General features: G+C 45.2%; 1 protein-coding gene across 5 annotated transcripts in view; it reads right to left on the reverse strand.

The window, feature by feature from the left end:
- Positions 1-3,635: 3,635 nt before the first annotated feature.
- Positions 3,636-17,330, reverse strand: part of NEU2 (neuraminidase 2) — a 39,418-nt gene continuing 25,723 nt past the window's right edge. For 4 of the 5 annotated variants that reach the window (XM_076341698.1, XM_076341697.1, XM_076341700.1 and 1 more), the window contains 2 exons: positions 6,480-6,684; positions 3,636-4,746 (listed from right to left, as the gene is read on the reverse strand). In XM_076341698.1, the coding sequence (XP_076197813.1) occupies positions 3,808-4,746; positions 6,480-6,684 (1,144 nt within the window). In that variant the 3' untranslated portion in view covers positions 3,636-3,807. Of the gene's footprint in view, positions 4,747-6,479; positions 6,685-10,194; positions 10,303-11,866; positions 12,021-17,330 lie in introns of those variants that run through there. The other variant, XM_076341699.1, reaches the window with a different exon arrangement.

Consider the following 17,330-nt stretch of genomic DNA (forward strand, 5'->3'; position numbering starts at 1 on the left):
GCCCTTCAGCTTCACCCAGATCCACACAGGGCTTTAGGAGCCAAACTCCCATGGATTCAGGTGCCTAAATGGAGTCAGATGCTAAATGCCATGAAGTGGCTCTGCATGGACAGTACCTGTAAGCTCTTGTAAGCTACAGAGTGGTTACAAACCCTATTCTCCCCACTGAGAAGAGTGTCTGCATGTGGCAAAGGTACTGTGCAGCTCCTTTGACAGCCCTGCCTGGCCATAGTGTGCTGCTAGCCTCACCTGTACCAGCTCCTTGGGATTTCTGATACTTAGAGTAGCTTCTCTGGAGCACAGCTGCAGCAGGAAGCAGAACAGCTCTGAATGTCAAACCACTGCTTGACCTCACAGTGCTCTCCATGCAACAGACCCATATGTGGATGCAGAGTGGACAGAGCTGCTGCACAACATGAGTTTTGCTGGAATGAAACTGTATTTGGAGAGCTTCTCCTGATCTACTGCAAGTTAACACAAGGTAACAGAGAGGTACAAGCCCCGGTTAGACATCTGAGACTGATTAGCTGTATACTTAACACTTAACTCCTATCCATCCTGCCACCAACTTCAGTTTTTAGCAAGCTGCTGCTATTTCCTTCAAATGTGTGAATCCCCTGTCTAGCCACACACAACTCCTTGAAGTGGAGACATAAACAAGGGGATGGGATCCAAACACATGATGATTGTGGCAATAAGATGTGCAGGCTGGTGTCTGTGAGTATTTCTTGGTCCTAAAAGAAAGCACAGTACAGCTCCAGCTGCTCAAAAGGTGAATCCCAATCCTAAACATGAACAGCTCTGTGATCCCCAATAGCTCGTTCTCAACACTGCCTGAAGAGGAAATGGCATCTGTTTTACTTCTCATGGTGCTGGCATGTGAACTCTGCAGCGCTGGAGAAAGACCAATCCTTGCGTGGTCAGCACACAAGTGCATGCATATCCTGAACTACCTGATTCCCAAAGGACAGTGGTAACTTCTTCTGTCCCGCACAGAGACAAGAGGCTGTTCTGCAAGAGATGCTTATGCCATTCATTTTCTTTCCATTCGTGCCTGTGTCAGAGAAGGCTGGTGAGTAGATCTGAAGAAGAAAAGATTAGAGAAGTTATCTAGAGGGGAGCTAGAGCGTTTGCCATAGAGGGGGAATACAGTGATCAGCCTGCACCAGTTACATGCCAGGTGATACTACAAATGTAGCCAGTACAGCCCTAAGGTTTCCACAAGGAATAGGATGTGCTTTGAATAGTCTACATTGTCATCCCACAGTCGGGACAAAGGACTGTGTAAGAGCTACCCTTGTAAAACAAAAGAATAATGAGTACATCTGTCAGACAAATCCAACCCAGACTCAACAGAAGCTTTTAGGTAACTACAGCAGTATTTCATTTAAACTTACTTGAGAGAATGAGGCCACAAAGAACTGGGACATGTTTTGATGTTGGATAATCAAAAATTGCAGCCCTGGCAGTCTGCAGACAAAGCAAACATTATTTTTTCCCACATTAGGGTATTATTCCAAGCTGTCTCTCAGACATTGCAATAAACACTTTATCTAAACTGGGTTTGCTACAGATGTCCAGGTAGTATTGTACCAGCTGGCTGTGAACTCACCAGCCTGTCCAGAACCAGTAGATAAATACTGTCTGTAGCATCATGCAAGATGCACAATGGTCACCCAAAATGCCCGCATATGTTCAGCCTGTGCACTGCATCAGCATGGGTGCTGCCAGGCTTGGTCAGATGAAAAGTTCTCAAATATGCACTTTCATGTCATGAAACAAATGTATTTCACAGTATGCCTGATGAGGGAGGTTAAGTCTATAGGACAGCAGTCAGCTTTGCTGAAGTCTAAATATAACATTCCCCCATTAGGCATCAGTAACAGGCCATTGGCCACAAAGGTGTGTTTAGACTCTGGCCTATGTCTAAAGAGCACATGAGCAATACTCACAAAGTACTGGTTAGCTGAGCCACTCTGTGCTACTCCAGCCCAGCATGTTACTGACCTGCTGCTCAGGCAAGGCTCAGCAAATTACAGGTGTATTTGTGAAGGCCATGAGATCTCTTCACTCTCTTGGTACCTGCAGCCCCCAGGTGCCCTGAAACAAACCTAGACAGTGAGAAAAATCAGGGCCTCTTCTCCCACTACCCCTGAAAGCTAACAACAATAAAAGGCAAGGGTGGGAACACTGAGCAAGCAGAGACTCGCAGACCTGAGCAGTGGCAGTGCAAAGGATCCTATGGGACCTGCTAGCATTCCCCAAAGAGGATGTGTTCTGAGGGCACTCTGGAAAGCAGGTATTTTTCTTCACCAATAGAGTAAACAAACATGTTTTCCTTGGAGCCATTCTACATGTACACACACACACAGAATACAGCACACAGCAAACAAGCACAGACTGGTTCATAAAGCAGAATTTTGTCCAGAGGCATGGGTAAAGCTTTCCTAGCTTCATCTACTCTGACGTGTCTCCCTTGGTACCCATTCATTTCTGGTCACTCCCCTTGTCTACTCACTGCATAATGCGTCCTTTCAAATCACACCGTAGCCTCAGAATAGTCTCACTCTCACCAAAACTGGTGCTGTTTCCTTCAGAAGCCTGCTGAAAAATCTGTCTACATTGGAAAGCCTTCCAGCTTGAGCACCTCTCATGCTGCTCTGAGCTTGGTCAGGTCCCCCTTCCTGGCACCTGTGCCTTTGCAATTTGCTGGAAGTGGGGCAATGTTATTTATTTGATGCAGTGCCTCATATGCCAATAATACTCTGCAATAACAACAGCCATGCTTGCAAGACATTGGGTGGTCAGCGATAAGAACAGTTGCCATGTGGATCATGGCTTAGCACTTCTGTTAGAAAGACCAGCAAGTATTTCCCCTCCTGACTAGAAATTGGGAGCTCCCTCTGCAGACCTGTCCTGATCCTGCAGTTTCAATACAGGCAAAATGCCATTTCTGCCACTTGCCCTGTCCCCAAACATGGGGGGGTCCTGGTGTCCTGCATGGGTCCTGCTGTCACTGCTCAGGGAGAGGGAACAGCTGGAACACACGAGGCTGTGGTTTTCTTACACATGAAAAACTGCAGCTTCTCAGTGCTGTGTAAGCAAAAGGGCAAATAAGCAAGAACATACAGCATGGGAAGTAAGGAGAAGTAATGGAAGTAAGAAGTCCCTGGGGGGGCTGGAAACTCAGCAAGGCAACCCCAAATCCACTGCAGAAGTGGGCAAGGAATATCCCTAAGAGCAAGGCATCCCATGGCCTTGCTTGAAACGAGAAGACAGCAAGCCCTGAAACCTAGAGTTGCCAGCAAGTCCTACAGTGACTGCAAAAAGAAGAGCACCTAACCAGAGCCAAAGCAGTTTTCTGAAGAAGGTAACTGCAGATACAGGGCAGTAAGCCCAATGTCCTCTCTAGCACTTTCTCCACAACTTACTAAATACAGCTCAGCATAAAATCGCTGCCTTCTGTTCCCACACAGTCCCTATGTGGTCAGCATGCGTGTCCCTAGGCCTCAAGGCAAGAGGCCCTATACAAAGGTCATGCTTGTTTTGAGCACGTGATGTTTAAGATGGCAGCCAAAGGGAAAGGCGAGAAGGGAGAATAAGCAACAGAAAACAAAACCAAACACATGTTCAGTTTTAGTATGTTTAATAGACTTCGTAATCTACAGACACCACAAGCCAATGTCAAACTAAGGGTGCAGGAGGAGTACAAAAAAAACCCCTTTTGCTGAAAGATGAGAAGGGACAGTGAAAAGAAGTATCAGCAAAGGTGGTTTTCAGAGGGATGCTGATGGAAAGGCTCGAGACTCAACGCTCTGATGGAAAGGCTTGCTTCAAAGTGAACATTACAAAAATTATCTCTTCACATTGTTGGTGGGTGCCATATTCAAAGAGGCAGGAAAACAAGGGTGAACCATCTGGCCCAACCCCCATGTACTGCAGATCCGAATAAGCACACAAACCCTTGAAGAGGATGCTTGGTTTTGTCCAATGTGCTGGATTTAAAGGGCTTTTGTTGAGGTAAATTCCTAAATCTCTTCGACCCTTTGGGTCTGTAGGATGAGCGTAGAGCAACCAACTATCTTGGCATCTAGCATCAGGGGGGGGTGGGAAGGCAGTAACACTTCCATGACATCCAGAGGGAGGTTCTACTAGCATTTCAACCCGCTGGCCTCCCTGAAAGTCCACCCCGTGGTTGTAGCTGACAGCCTGGATTCTGACGCCCCTGCTGCTCCTTGCATTGCAGTAGAGGACCTTCCTGCCACAGGTGTGCACCTCCGCTACCTGGCACTCCACCGCACTCTCCTCCCCCACGAAGTTCCCCATCTCCCACGTTGTCCCGTGGTCAGAGCTGATGAAGCAGAAGGCATGAGGGGTGGGGTGTTGCTTAGGGTCCAAGATACGATAGGCATAGGCAGGAATCACAAGGCTCCGGGCCTCGTTGAGCAACTGTAATCCATGACCCGGCCCCACTGCAAAAGTTGCCCAGTTCTTGTACTCAGTGCTAATGGTACCATCGGTGACATCCTGGGCAGTGCTCCAGGTGCGTCCTTGGTCCATGCTAGTGACGTAGCAGAGACGTACCAGGTTGATCTTTGTCCTGAGCTGATGCTGCTCAGAGATCTTTCCTGGGACAGCTATGAAGAACAGGATCAGTTTCCCTGAGACCTCATCGTAAACAGGACAGGGGTTCATAGATCGGTGGTTTTTCAGCTGCGCACTGACAATGGTCTCCATGCTATTCCACTGCCAAGGCCCGTGTGAAGGGAGACAAGAATGAACACACCATTACAAATAGATCCATGTTAGAGTGTAAGGATGCCTGGATAAAAGCTACAGAAGAGCATGAGAAGAACAGAAGAGAAGCAAGTTAGTGGATAGAGCAAGAAATGGGAAAACAATATACTGGCATCGCCAAGCATAAGTGAAAGTTATTTGGATGACACAATGCACATGCACTTCAAACAGGTGCGTTATGTTCTTTTTAATTACTACTCATTGAGGAGCTGACAGCTCTGTATCTCAATGCAGCTAGTGTCTGATGACACTGTTTAAAAAAACTACAGTAGCTGAGCCTTCAGAAATTCTCACAAATATATGTGACACACAGACATGCCCAGTGGTCAAAGTGTGCTGGTACAGACACTGTGCTGTGTCAGTGTTTCTTAGAAAGTCGGCTAGATAACTGAGCCCTTTTCAAGTATCCTGGATGCTGACAAATTCCTTTCCATTCAGACTCCTATTCCTCCATTTTGATCTGTGTATGAATGGGCATCCCAGCCTACACTGAAGCCCCTCGCTAGAGCCGATTGCATGGCTTTACACAGTCTGGTGTGGAAATTTGGACCCCAAGTTGTTTGATGCAGAAAACAGGTCGCAGAGCAGGTATAACTACCCTCTGAGCCCTGTTTGTCTTTAAATGAATAGCACATAACACAATTTCTAACACTAACATTGCAGTTAGAAAATTATTCCTACGTAGTGTTATTGGCTTGGTAAAAGCAGCAGTATTTTCTGGTAATATTATACTAATTAGCTTTTCTACCCTGACTTGCTGATTACCCTTTTTGGTCATGTCTTATCTTTGTCTATTCAACCAGTATTAATTTTTGGAATATTTAATATTTCCATTTTAAGAAAGTCTAGCATGTGAACACAAATTACTAAGTTTATGCCCAACTGAGCCCTACTTAACTGAATTACAGGGGGTTACACAAGATGTTACCTGAATGGTATGACACTGCAGGTGCGCTCAGAGGCTGCTTCTGCTAGGCAGACTCCAGCTCTTAAGAGTCTATAATCTGAGACAACCAGTCACCAATGAAGGATTGGAATAGAAAGAGATAATGACTTCCCCCCTCCTTCCCCCCCAAACATTAATGCATTTGCAAATGCAACAAATGATTACAAATAGAGTATCCACCACCTCCAGTCACCCAGCAAGATACTGTTAATAATAACTGGTAGATTAATAAGGTAGCCAATTCACTGGCACAGACAAACCAGACGACACTCTTTCGCATGGGGAGACTAGCTGTTCTCAATTGTTTTTTTAAACCAGAAATTAGTCCTAAGAAGATTAATTAAAAAAAATAGTCACTGATTGCTAATTCACTCCTCCCCATCCCTGTGGCACTCCCCATTTCTGCCTCTCCTTCACATCTTTGCTGTTGCAACAGGACTTTTGTCCCATCTCTCTATCTGCTTCCCCAGCTCTGCTATGATGGGTCAAAGCCATCCCCAGAAAATCTGCTGCACCTGCCCACGTTAGTCCCCCTAACAGCTGCCCAATTATGGGGTTGAATCCCAGCAGTTATAATGACACATGCATTACTTATAAGCAGATTTGTCTCCTATAACTGGGGAGAAGGAGAAGCTGCCCTCTCCCTACAGCAAGAGGGCAAACACATTCAACTCATTTGGGGACAGGGGAGCAGTACAGTTGGGCAGTCTCCCCCGTTTTCTCCCCACACTGGTACCTGAACGTGGTGCGTGGTTGGGTCATACACGCCTCTGCGCATCGCTATTAGCTTGGCATGTTCATCCACCACATCCTCTCGTTCCTCAGCAAACGCCAGGATGATGCTGAAACGTGGCAGGTAGAGCAGGGCTGGAATTCGATAGCTCCAGGTACCGTTCTGAAACAACGTCTCTTGCTTCAAGACAGGAAACGAAGCCATTGTGCTAGGGGGAAGACGACAAAATGCATTGCATTTTGACTCACCTTTAGCCCTGCAGAATGTAACGGGGCAGATTCCACTGCTTCTTGCCCTCCCTGCTCAGTGGAACTTGTTCTGCATTGAAACATAATTCCTGCTACTTTCAGCTTTGTCTTTTTCTTGTACTTTTCCAAAGAGAACCAATGTGTTGCGTACTAGCTGGCAACACAGACTAGACTTACCCCAGGAACAGCCTGGTTGATCTTACTGGAGTGATGTAAGGTAAGTACACTAAATACAGTTAATGAAAAAGCTGTCTGTGGTTTGTTTTTTCTTTTTAATTAAATTCACAGGCTGGGATTTTTGTGGGTTTGCTTTGTAATTCAGAAGATTGTTGTTAATCAAACATTATAGTATTTTCCCTCAGAAGACCATTACTGTCTTTGTTGATAGTGTTTCCAAAACCCAGCACACAACAACTGCTTTGCCAAATATGAGCTTAAAATCCCATGTAAACACCACACTGAGGCAATCCCTGAACCCAGCTGTGCCCCTATTTGAGGATGGTAAGCACTGAGCATGAAGAGAGAAAGAAAGAACATCCCTCCCCCCATAAGATTAAAGAACAGTCTGAATGGTGTCCCACTGCATTGGGTGGGACTTCTGGCCAGGCAAAAATCTTGTCATCTGTACAGTGACTTAAAAGCAACATTAGGAAGGCAAACATGAGGGGGCATTTAGGGAAGCTGCCTCTATGTAACTGGTCTATGCTATGCCCCCACATAGTCTCTCTTCTCCTCAGACCCACTCAGCCCTCTGTCTTCTTGCACCAAACCTCTCCTGTGAGCTCATTTACCCTGGTAAAAACCCACTGGCTCAGGGGAATTATGGGGGGGGGGGGGGCAGGGAGAAAAAAGGCTCTCTGACATGATGCACCAGAAACCGAAGGCCTGAATATCCTCTGCTCAGCAGGGCGGGGCGAGAAAAAAAAAAATTTTAAAAAATGGTTAAAAAAAAAAAATCAAGCCTTAGATCTCTGACGCATTGAGTGGGTAGGATGGCAGGGAGAAGATGACAATACACTATGAGTAAGACATTCAAATGCCTCCTACCTCGGCTGAGGCAAGACTTGCTGTGCTCTTTGTTGAGGATCTCCTATTTACCTAAATCTTGGAAAGCACTGGAGTGGCTATTGGCCATGTATCACATCCTTATGTTTGAAGGCTGTCTTGGTAATTCAGGACCAGATGGAGGCAAATTGAAGATTGCTTTGCTGCTGCAGCGTGCACATACCTACCTGGAGAATAGTTTCCACTCTTCCATATTACAAGAGAAAAAGATTATATTAGCCAGCATAACTAACATAGACTTGGTTAACATTTTTTTTTTTTAAACAGTGCTGATTACCGAGTTAGGACAGCACAGATAAGCTAAGTTCATCTTCCCCAGACAGGACCATCACATTATGCTCTATCCAGATCCATAGCTAGGCAGCAAGTATTCAAATATTCCTTGCTTTCACCTTCCAGATGCTATAAATATCAGCGATATTTTTGAACTCACAGCACTGATCAAAAGGGTGTGAGAACTGCACTGTTTTAGCTAAAGCCAGCTGTACAGACCCCAGCAAGCCACAGCCCCATTGCCACTCAGATGCAAAGCCACTGGAGATAGAAGTCTATCTCCAAATGGTAGCTGCTTGCTCCTTACTGTCACTGATGACATGGCAGTCTGAGAAAAGGCAGCAGCACCGCTACTATACAGAAACATTATCAGAATTTGATCGCAGCTATCCATGCAAGAACATGAAGAAAATAGGAAGACCTTCCTTGAACAGATAACTGTGCTGTTCACTACTTACCAGCATGGATCTGGCTATTTATATATACCACAGTTGCGGCTGTGTTCTCATGGCTCCTGAAACAGAAGCTCACTAGAGTGCTTCCAGACTGTTTAAAGGGAGATTATTTAAAGGGAGATTAGTCAGCCTGCCTAGTGCAGCACAGGGTCCCTAGCATTCCTGCTCATGATGCCATTCTGATATTGCAATCCTGCTTCAGAGCAGGGCAACAAGGAGAAAAAAAAAAAAGGGGGGGGGGGGAGAGAGAGATCTGGGCTGCCCCACAAAGCCCCAAGTGTAAAGCCATGAGACCAGCGCCACAGGAGGCCGTGCTGCAGCTTATTGTACCCAGGCTCCCGTATGAGCCTGTCATCTGCAGACATCTCTACCCATGTTCTTAGCCCCTCCATGAGACGCTCAGTGTGGGTGTCACAACACTCTTCTCTTCCTCTTATTGCCACATGGAGATTGAGGGAAGGTGGGATGTTAAAAGGCTGGGAATAGCTGCCATAGAAACAAGGCTGAGGTTCCCGGACATAGCACCTGCAACTATAATTGAGGAAAATACTAGAACCAAGTGACTCTTCCATCTATTCAGAGACTAAACAGGGATATGTGTGAGTGTGTGTGTATACACATATACACACATTTGTATATATACTCCCTACACACAGTGTGGGTATTATGTCTGTGTGCATATATATACACATACACACTATGTATCCATCTGCAGAGAAACTCTTCCATCCTTTTTTAAACACACTTAAGTCAGTATTCAGCTTCTTCTACCCTCTCCCTCATGGATCCTCAAGCAGGGATTGAGTCACAACAGTTTGAGTTTCACACAGAATCAAAAATGCAGAATCTTTAAATAAGCTTAAAGTTCTTAATATATATATTAAAAAAATAGTGCTGCTTTAGTTATTTCTCCAGCCAATTGAAAGGAATTGATTTTTCTCTTGACCTCTACCCATTTTCAAAGGCAAAAACACTAGCTACACCCTCCTGAATAAAAGTGAAGCAAAATTAGCAAATCATTGACAGGTCAGCAAATCATCAACAGGACAGCCACATGAAGAGTTTTCAAAAGCTCTTTTCCTAGCACTGCAGGAATTCAAATCATACACGCCAGTCCCTCTGAGATTAAATTGCCAAGGGATGCACGCATCCACGATGCTACTTTGTTCCTAAACCCTACTGAAACAGCACTGGCTGGCCTGCAAGGAAGAAGAAGGTGGCAGTGTTGCAGCCAGCATGATCTAAGAACATTGGCAAGACAAAGTTTGTAGACCATGACAACATCTTTTGAAAGACCAACAGCTATAACTGGAAAAAAGACAAACTTCTGGGAACACAAAGGCCTGAAATACGAACTGGAGAGGGGTACACAAACTGACAACAATTGCTCACACCTATCAATTCAGTCACCTTGGAGAGAAAAGTTAGCTGTAGTTTTGTGAGGCAAAAGGGTGAGAAAAGGGAAGCAGAGTTGAGATGATAATTTTTTCCTAGGAGAAAAAGAGGTAGCTGGTAACCTCTTTCCAGATGAGGGAGATGGTAGTGAGGAGAAGGGAAGTTTATCACGTAGCCATTAAGCCAGTATTCCCTTCTGCGTTTTGGTATTTACTGGTGTTTTGAATTTATTTCCCAGGCTTATCCTTGAGAAGCATCCTGTTCAGGGAGACTGACGTTTACCTGCAATTCCTCTCCAAGGCACCAGGGAAGCTGCTGCACTGAGATCCAGTACCTCACCTCCAGACAGAACTGGGCGGACAGGGAGAAAGACAGGCACAGTGAAAACACCTAAGAGAAGGGGGGAGTTAAATTGGAGGAAATCATTACTCATAGTTTGCAAGTTATACAGCTGTAATGATTTCCAAAGCAGAAACTGTTTCCAGCACACCAGAAAAGTCAAAAGAAATAACAGTTGTCAACAAATGACTCTATGATGGATCTGATGCCTGGAAGGAACCCAAGTTGCAGTAAGGGATAAGTGCTGGTAGACACTAGGAGAGGGTACTTGTTCCTTCCACTTCTATCCTTCAAGGCAGCTCACATGGACTTGTCTACAGAGCAGGATGAGCCCTTGCATGTTTATTTGCTTTAACCCTCTCCAAGAAAAGCAACTAAAAAGGATAACATTTCCACTGGCCTCAGCTTCTGTAAAAACCTGTCCTTAACATGTTCAGATCCAAGCTGAAATGATAGTATGTCTTTAAAAACAAACCAGCAGAAATGAGGTAATATACTGAACTCTATCCCTTGGTCCCCATCAGAGTGCTCTGCACTCTGTGCAGGAGGCAGCTTGTTCTTGAAGGAATTCAGATAGATCCCAAACTCACTCATTCAGGGAGGTTTTGGGGGGAAAACATAAAAAACCCCAAGAGAGTCACGTGCAAAACCCAACTAAAATTCTGCTTTTCAAGGCAAGCACAAGAATCCAGGTCTGGTTGTTCTCTACTCAACATCAGACCTGGACTTAGAGTGTTTTCCAAATTTATAAAAGTCAACTAATGCTATGCTGAAATACATTTCTTGTTTCACTTAAAGAAAAGAAGACATTTCCATTGGGATATTGCGGGGGGGAGGGAGGGGGGCAGCAGCCAGGAGTAGCCACATTCCAGTTGTATAGGGCTAAGAAATAGGAGACCCAGTTTGCTTCTAGAATACTTGCTACACAGCGTACTCCTGTGTGCAAGCCTTTCCTCCTAGCTAAACAGGGTGACTGTGCCTATTTCTGCCAAAGCCCAGCATCAGAGCACTCCATCTCCAGCCTTCTTATGCCCCTAGACCAGATCCTACACTAAATCTAGGCTATGGGATTTCTTAACATGCCAGACAGCACACATTTATTTAGTCCAATAAATCACCCTCAATGTAAAGTCAGAAAGGAGAGTTATCAGCGAGACCTGTCAAACAATAAACTAAAACATTCAGAATTCAAAATTGAAAAGGCACAAAACTGGAATTACTTTAATCCAGCAGCCAATTGGATTAAACTTTTTAACCACACTAGAAACAGAAAGTTTTTTTTGTGGTAGAAACTTCATACCACACTTATATGGGGATTTTCAGCCTCCCCAGTACATGCTTTCCTAAACAATCAATCAAGTTCTGCTTTTAAAATGTTGTGGCTCAGCCTGGCAGTAGTTCCTGTGCCTTAAAGTGCAGGTTTTCTTAGCATTATAGAGGAATCACATGAAGCAGCAGTATTTTTCTTAGCATATGTTTGATGGAAGAATACACAAACTGCACTCCTCTGTGAACCTATAAAATGTTGTATTTACCTTTTTAGTTCCTAGCATTATCCACTGTTATGAAAAAGTTCTCTTTTTAAAAAAGAAAGGAAAAAAAAAAAAATAAATACCTCTTTCACTTTGTGTCTCCTGGAAGTCACGTCAAAGGGGAAAAAAAAACCCCAACCAACCAAAAAGCACTCCTATTGGATTAGATAAGAGGGAGGCTCACCACACTCTTACCAACTAGCCCCCAACCTGCAAAATTATTTATATTGGCAGCAATGTGAGCTGTCTCGGATCCCCAAGAAAAGCTAGCAGCTGGCATGTATACACAAGCTGACATTTAAATAGCAAACCTGTTTTGCATATAAGGGGAGGTTCCACGTGAGCTGGACAAGCACTAGGGAAAGACTTTTAAATTATCATAGTAATTAAACAGCATATTTCTACCTGCATGGATTGACAGCACTATGGAACAGCTGTTGTTTCTAATGGTTATACAGTTCAGCATGCTGTCTTACTTCTCGGTCCTCTTGTCCCCTTGTGCTGAGGAGGGGAAAGTTCCCCTGGTCCCAGCACGCAGACTCCCAGTGCTTCCTCTCAGAGTGCTCCTGAACCCTGGGAAAGCTTGCCAAAAGAACCCAGAAAATGGTTATAACCAGCAGGTGACAGTGCTGTGATAATCTGACGTATTCCTCTGCTGGCTCCATGCACCTCCAATCCATCAGCGTGCCATTTCTGGATGTAGAAATGGGTTAACACAGGAGTCCCCAGGCAGTGGTACAAGAATGACATGCTGGTGCATGCAGATGCAGCTCCCAGCAGCATTTGTGGAGGTGTCACCAGGGCCAAACTATCCCAGCAGCTGCAGTCAATGAGCTAATGGGGAGAGTCAGGCAGAGGAACAGAGGGAAGAGTATGAGCCTAGCGTCCCAGCTGAGGAAGAAGAGGACAGCATCACCCCTTCTCCCAGCTGTGCCCTGGCTGGCTTAGACGCAGCACCTGCAGCTGCTGGGAGTACCTAAGCAAATGATTTCATGACTACCTTGTGCTACTGATCTAATGTTGTGCTGCTGCTGTCAGAGATTACCCTTCCTATCCCATTCCTTGCTGTTTCTCTTGCTTTCCCCTCTTCTCTACTGTGTTTCCATTGCTGCCATTAATGCTTCTTGTCTTTGAAGTGATCTGAAAAAATGAAAATAACAATCCTGCAAACAAATCTTGCTATTAATCAAAAAGTAGGAAGAAAAGTCTCCTCATTTGATGGCAGTTGTGGTTGATCTGTGCAAGCCAAATAGGGAGTTGCAAAGGTGTGGATTTTCAACCAATCAACCAGCCAACCTAATTAATGTAATGCTTCTGTATTACTATCTTTCCTCTCTCTTGAGCAACCCTGTATCCCTTCTTGTGCCAGCACTGATGCTCATCTTACTTTGGCAACCCATCAGAGGATGTCAGTCTGGCACAAAACTAATCCAGAAAAAAAAAAGAAGTGAACAGTTTTCTGCTAGGTCACTGTCCTGGACTGCGTCAGCAAAAGTCAGACAAGCAGCAGGATCTGCAGTAGGAGAGAGAGTAGGAGCATGAAGCTGTTGACAGGAGGAGCAGACTCACCTCTCTGACTGGCAGCTAGCCATTAGATCAAATTACCTGTATTGTAAAACCACACCCCATGTTTACGAACCTTGCCTAACTGGGCAAGTAAAGTACTGCCTTAACTGAGACACACAAGAGAAGCCTGAGGGCATTTGTACCTCTCTGCTTTGCCTGGAATCAAACAATAGTCAATGTGAGCAAAAGTCCCTCCAGAGACAATGGCATTGATATCCACCAGATAATAACTTTTAACAGTGACTCCTGGAGAAAATCCAGAGTCAAGTAAAACACAAGCAATTAAGTAAGGGAGACACTGAAGGGCTGCTAAAGCGCAGTCTGCCAGAAAGCCAGACATGAACGATTGCTTTGTGGATTTCTTCACCTTTTTTCTGCTCCCTAGCTAACAGCAGTATTACTCAGGTGGTGTTCTGAGTCACACACTTCACTTCTGCAGCCAGACAACCCATAAATGCTGACAATAGAAATCACCGTGCCCAGCTGCAGCTTAAAACTGGTTGTCCATCTCTGCTTAGAGTGGGAAGTCCCAAATGTGGCTTGCTGTGGTGGCAATGGTTCCCCACTCTACATTGGCAGCACATACATAGCAGAGTGGCTGTGCCTTGGGCCACCTCCCATCTCCCCTTATCATCTCTTCCTTCCCAAGCAAGGCCCCACCTTCCTCTGCAGCCAGCTAGGGTGCCCTGCCTTCAGCCCACTCCCCAGGGCAGGTATCAGACATGGCTGTGCCGAGGGTAACAGTCTAGAATGGCTAAAACTACTCCCAAAATGAAGAACGCACTGCCTAGTACTGTTGTGAGGTTAACCCGGGTGAACCTCAGTGCCTGTGCAGGACAACCACACAGTCAACACATGGGCACCCTGCGGTGCTTCCCCTGCACGGCCACTGCCAAGCACTGCCAGCATCCAGGCCTCCAGCACTACTCTTCAGACACTAGCCCATATCGCAGTCCTCTATCTGCAAAAAAGCCTCCTTCCTGATAAAAGAAAAAGTGCTTTTTCTAAACAACATGTTGTGTGCTGCAACTATTTTACAAAACCATTCCTTGCTAACTATAAAAAAATGGATGTCTCAGTGTAGATGTGCTAGGTTTGACCCTCCCTCTTTCCTTTTGGTGTAAATCAAAATCAGTGTCACCAGTGAAGTTTAAAATGGGTATAGATCTGAGGAGAATCAAGCTCTTCACTTCTATTGTTCCACGCTTACTTCATTGCCCTTATATCTGATTGTTGTAATGAAAACATTTTTAAAAAGGTTAAAAAATGCAAATGGGGTGTGTGGGTGCATTAATAAGAGGATATAAAAATAATGCAGAAGATAATATAACGACAGAATACTGAACAATGGAGCATTTGCATTTGGAGGACCATGTTCCATTTCAGGTGCCATCTCTTAGGAAAGATATAGCAATAGCTGCAAATGAAGGCCAAGAAAAAGTATTCAGAAGCTAATGCTTGTTAGCATATGTGAAAAGAAATCAGTAGGAAAACAAGAAAGGTTACCTTTAATGAGTGATACCTAGTCCATTAAAAACTATCAGTGTGTATTTCCCTTGCAAAATGTTCAAACCTGAATCCATTGACTCCTTAAACTATTAGAAAAGCAAGCCGAGCTCAGGTAATTCAGTATTTTTGCTATGCTATACAGTGTAGCAGCTGTCGTCAGGCAGCTATAGTTAAAATCAAGAGGTCTTCTATGGAGTCAGACCATGCGAGAGAGCAATTACGTGGTTTTGCAAATTTTCAGTTAAAACACTATGGGCTGCTCTCCAGACATTCAGGAATATGGTATCGTTTGTGCAGAACATAAATCCTATAGACCTGGGGTCTGACTGAAAGTTTGCTCTGTCAGGAGGGAAAAAAATCCCAAGAAAAAGCCAAAGTAATAATAATAATGAATGTAACATGCAAATGCTAATGGCAGAGCTCTTTGGGAAACAGGGCTCACTGGACAAGGAAACATCTGCCATTTTCTTTTAATTCCAATTCTAGTTAAGGAAATGAGCCTTTGTGCACATTTGAAACCAGCACCTCACTATCCTTATCAGCTGTAAGAGGAACAGGTATGAGGAGCAGGTACTCTTTGGGTTCGTACCACTTCACGCTCCATTGACTCCAGTTAAGTTACTTTTGATTTCCATCAAGAGGACTAAGCAAAGAATCATGCTGCCAGTGTTTCTTTTTCAGTAAATAATGTGATACCTAGATGGAGTGACTACATCAGTGGACACGGGAAGGGCTATGGATGTCGTCTATCTGGACCTCTGTATGGCCTTTGACACAGTCCCCCACAACATCCTTCTCTCTAAACTGGAAAGGTATGGATTTGATGGGTGGACTGCCCGGTGGGTGAGGAATTGGTTAGATGATTGCATCCAGAGGGTAGTGGTCAACGGCTCAATGTCCAGATGGAGATTGGTGACGAGTGGCGTCCCGCGGGGGTCCGTATTGGGACCAGTACTGTTTAGTATCTTCATCAATGACATATACAGTGGGATCGAGTGCACCCTCAGCAAGTTTGCAGATGACACCAAGCTGAGTGGTGCGGTCGACACGCCAGAGGGACGGGATGCCATCCAGAGGGACCTGGACAAGCTCGAGAAGTGGGCCTGCGTGAACCTCATGAGGTTCAACAAGGCCAAGTGCAGGGTCCTGCACCTGGGTCGGGGCAACCCCCGGTATCAATACAGGCTGGGGGATGAAGGGATTGAGAGCAGCCCTGCCGAGAAGGGCTTGGGGGTACTGCTGGATGAAAAGCTGGACATGAGCCAGCAATGTGCGCTCGCAGCCCAGAAGGCCAATCGTACCCTGGGCTGCATCAAAAGAAGCGTGGCCAGCAGGTTGAGGGAGGTCATTCTGCCCCTCTACTCTGCTCTGGGGAGACCCCACCTGGAGTACTGCGTCCAGCTCTGGAGCCCTCAGCATAAGAAAGACACGGACCTGTTGGAGCGGGTCCAGAAGAGGGCCACGAAAATGATCAGAGGGATGGAACACCTCTGCTATGAAGAAAGGCTGAGAGTGTTGGAGTTATTCAGCCTGGAGAGGAGAAGGCTTTGGGGAGACCTTATTGCAGCCTTTCAATACTTAAAGGGGGCTTATAAGAAAGATGGGGACAAACTTTTTAGCAGGGCCTGTTGCGACAGGACAAGGGAGAATGGCTTTAAACTAAAAGAGGGTAGATTCAGACTAGATAGAAGGAAGAAATTTTTTACGCTGAGGGTGGTGAAGCACTGGAACAGGTTGCCCAGAGAGGTTGTAGATGCCCCATCCCTGGAAACATTCAAGGTCAGGTTGGACGGGGCTCTGAGCAACCTGATCTAGTTGATCATGTCCCTGCTCATTGCAGGGGGCTTGGACTAGATGACCTTTAAAGGCCCCTTCCAACCCAAACTATTCTATGATTCTAAATAATAGCCTTTTACGATTTATTTCCTCTCCTCATGGAAGGAATTGGGCAAAATCCAAAAAATACTCCCTCAATCCAAAGGGCAACAGCATCACCCCATAGCAGACCTGTAATCCTTCTGACACTCCACGGTGAGTTGTGGGTTTGTCACAGGGAAGCTTCCTTACTCTGTGAGAGACAACGTCCAATAAACAGCCTGCCTATGATACACATTACACCATTTTTCCATTTACTTTGCCCATTTGGAACAGAAAAAAATAAATACACTTTATTTTTGTAACAAAATGAATGTCACAATCTATGGGAAGCAAAGGGAGAGGTGGCGAGATTTACATACAGAAAGGGGATTGTAGAAGCAGGATTTATTTAGCCCTCAAAATAGCAACACTGGGAAGGAGTCACTGGAGCAATTTAATGACTGGAAAATGCAAGAAAACTGGGGTCCCTTGCATCATGTACTCTGCCAGTGCTGGGACACTCAGATAAGCAAGTCTGAAGCACAAGGCTAGCTAGATTCACCATGGAGTGACTCTTGAGACAGAGAGGAGCCCAAATTCCAGTGCATCCCTCAT

The sequence above is a fragment of the Aptenodytes patagonicus genome, chromosome 6 (assembly GCF_965638725.1).
Source record: "Aptenodytes patagonicus chromosome 6, bAptPat1.pri.cur, whole genome shotgun sequence".
Classification (NCBI taxonomy): Eukaryota; Metazoa; Chordata; class Aves; order Sphenisciformes; family Spheniscidae; genus Aptenodytes; species Aptenodytes patagonicus.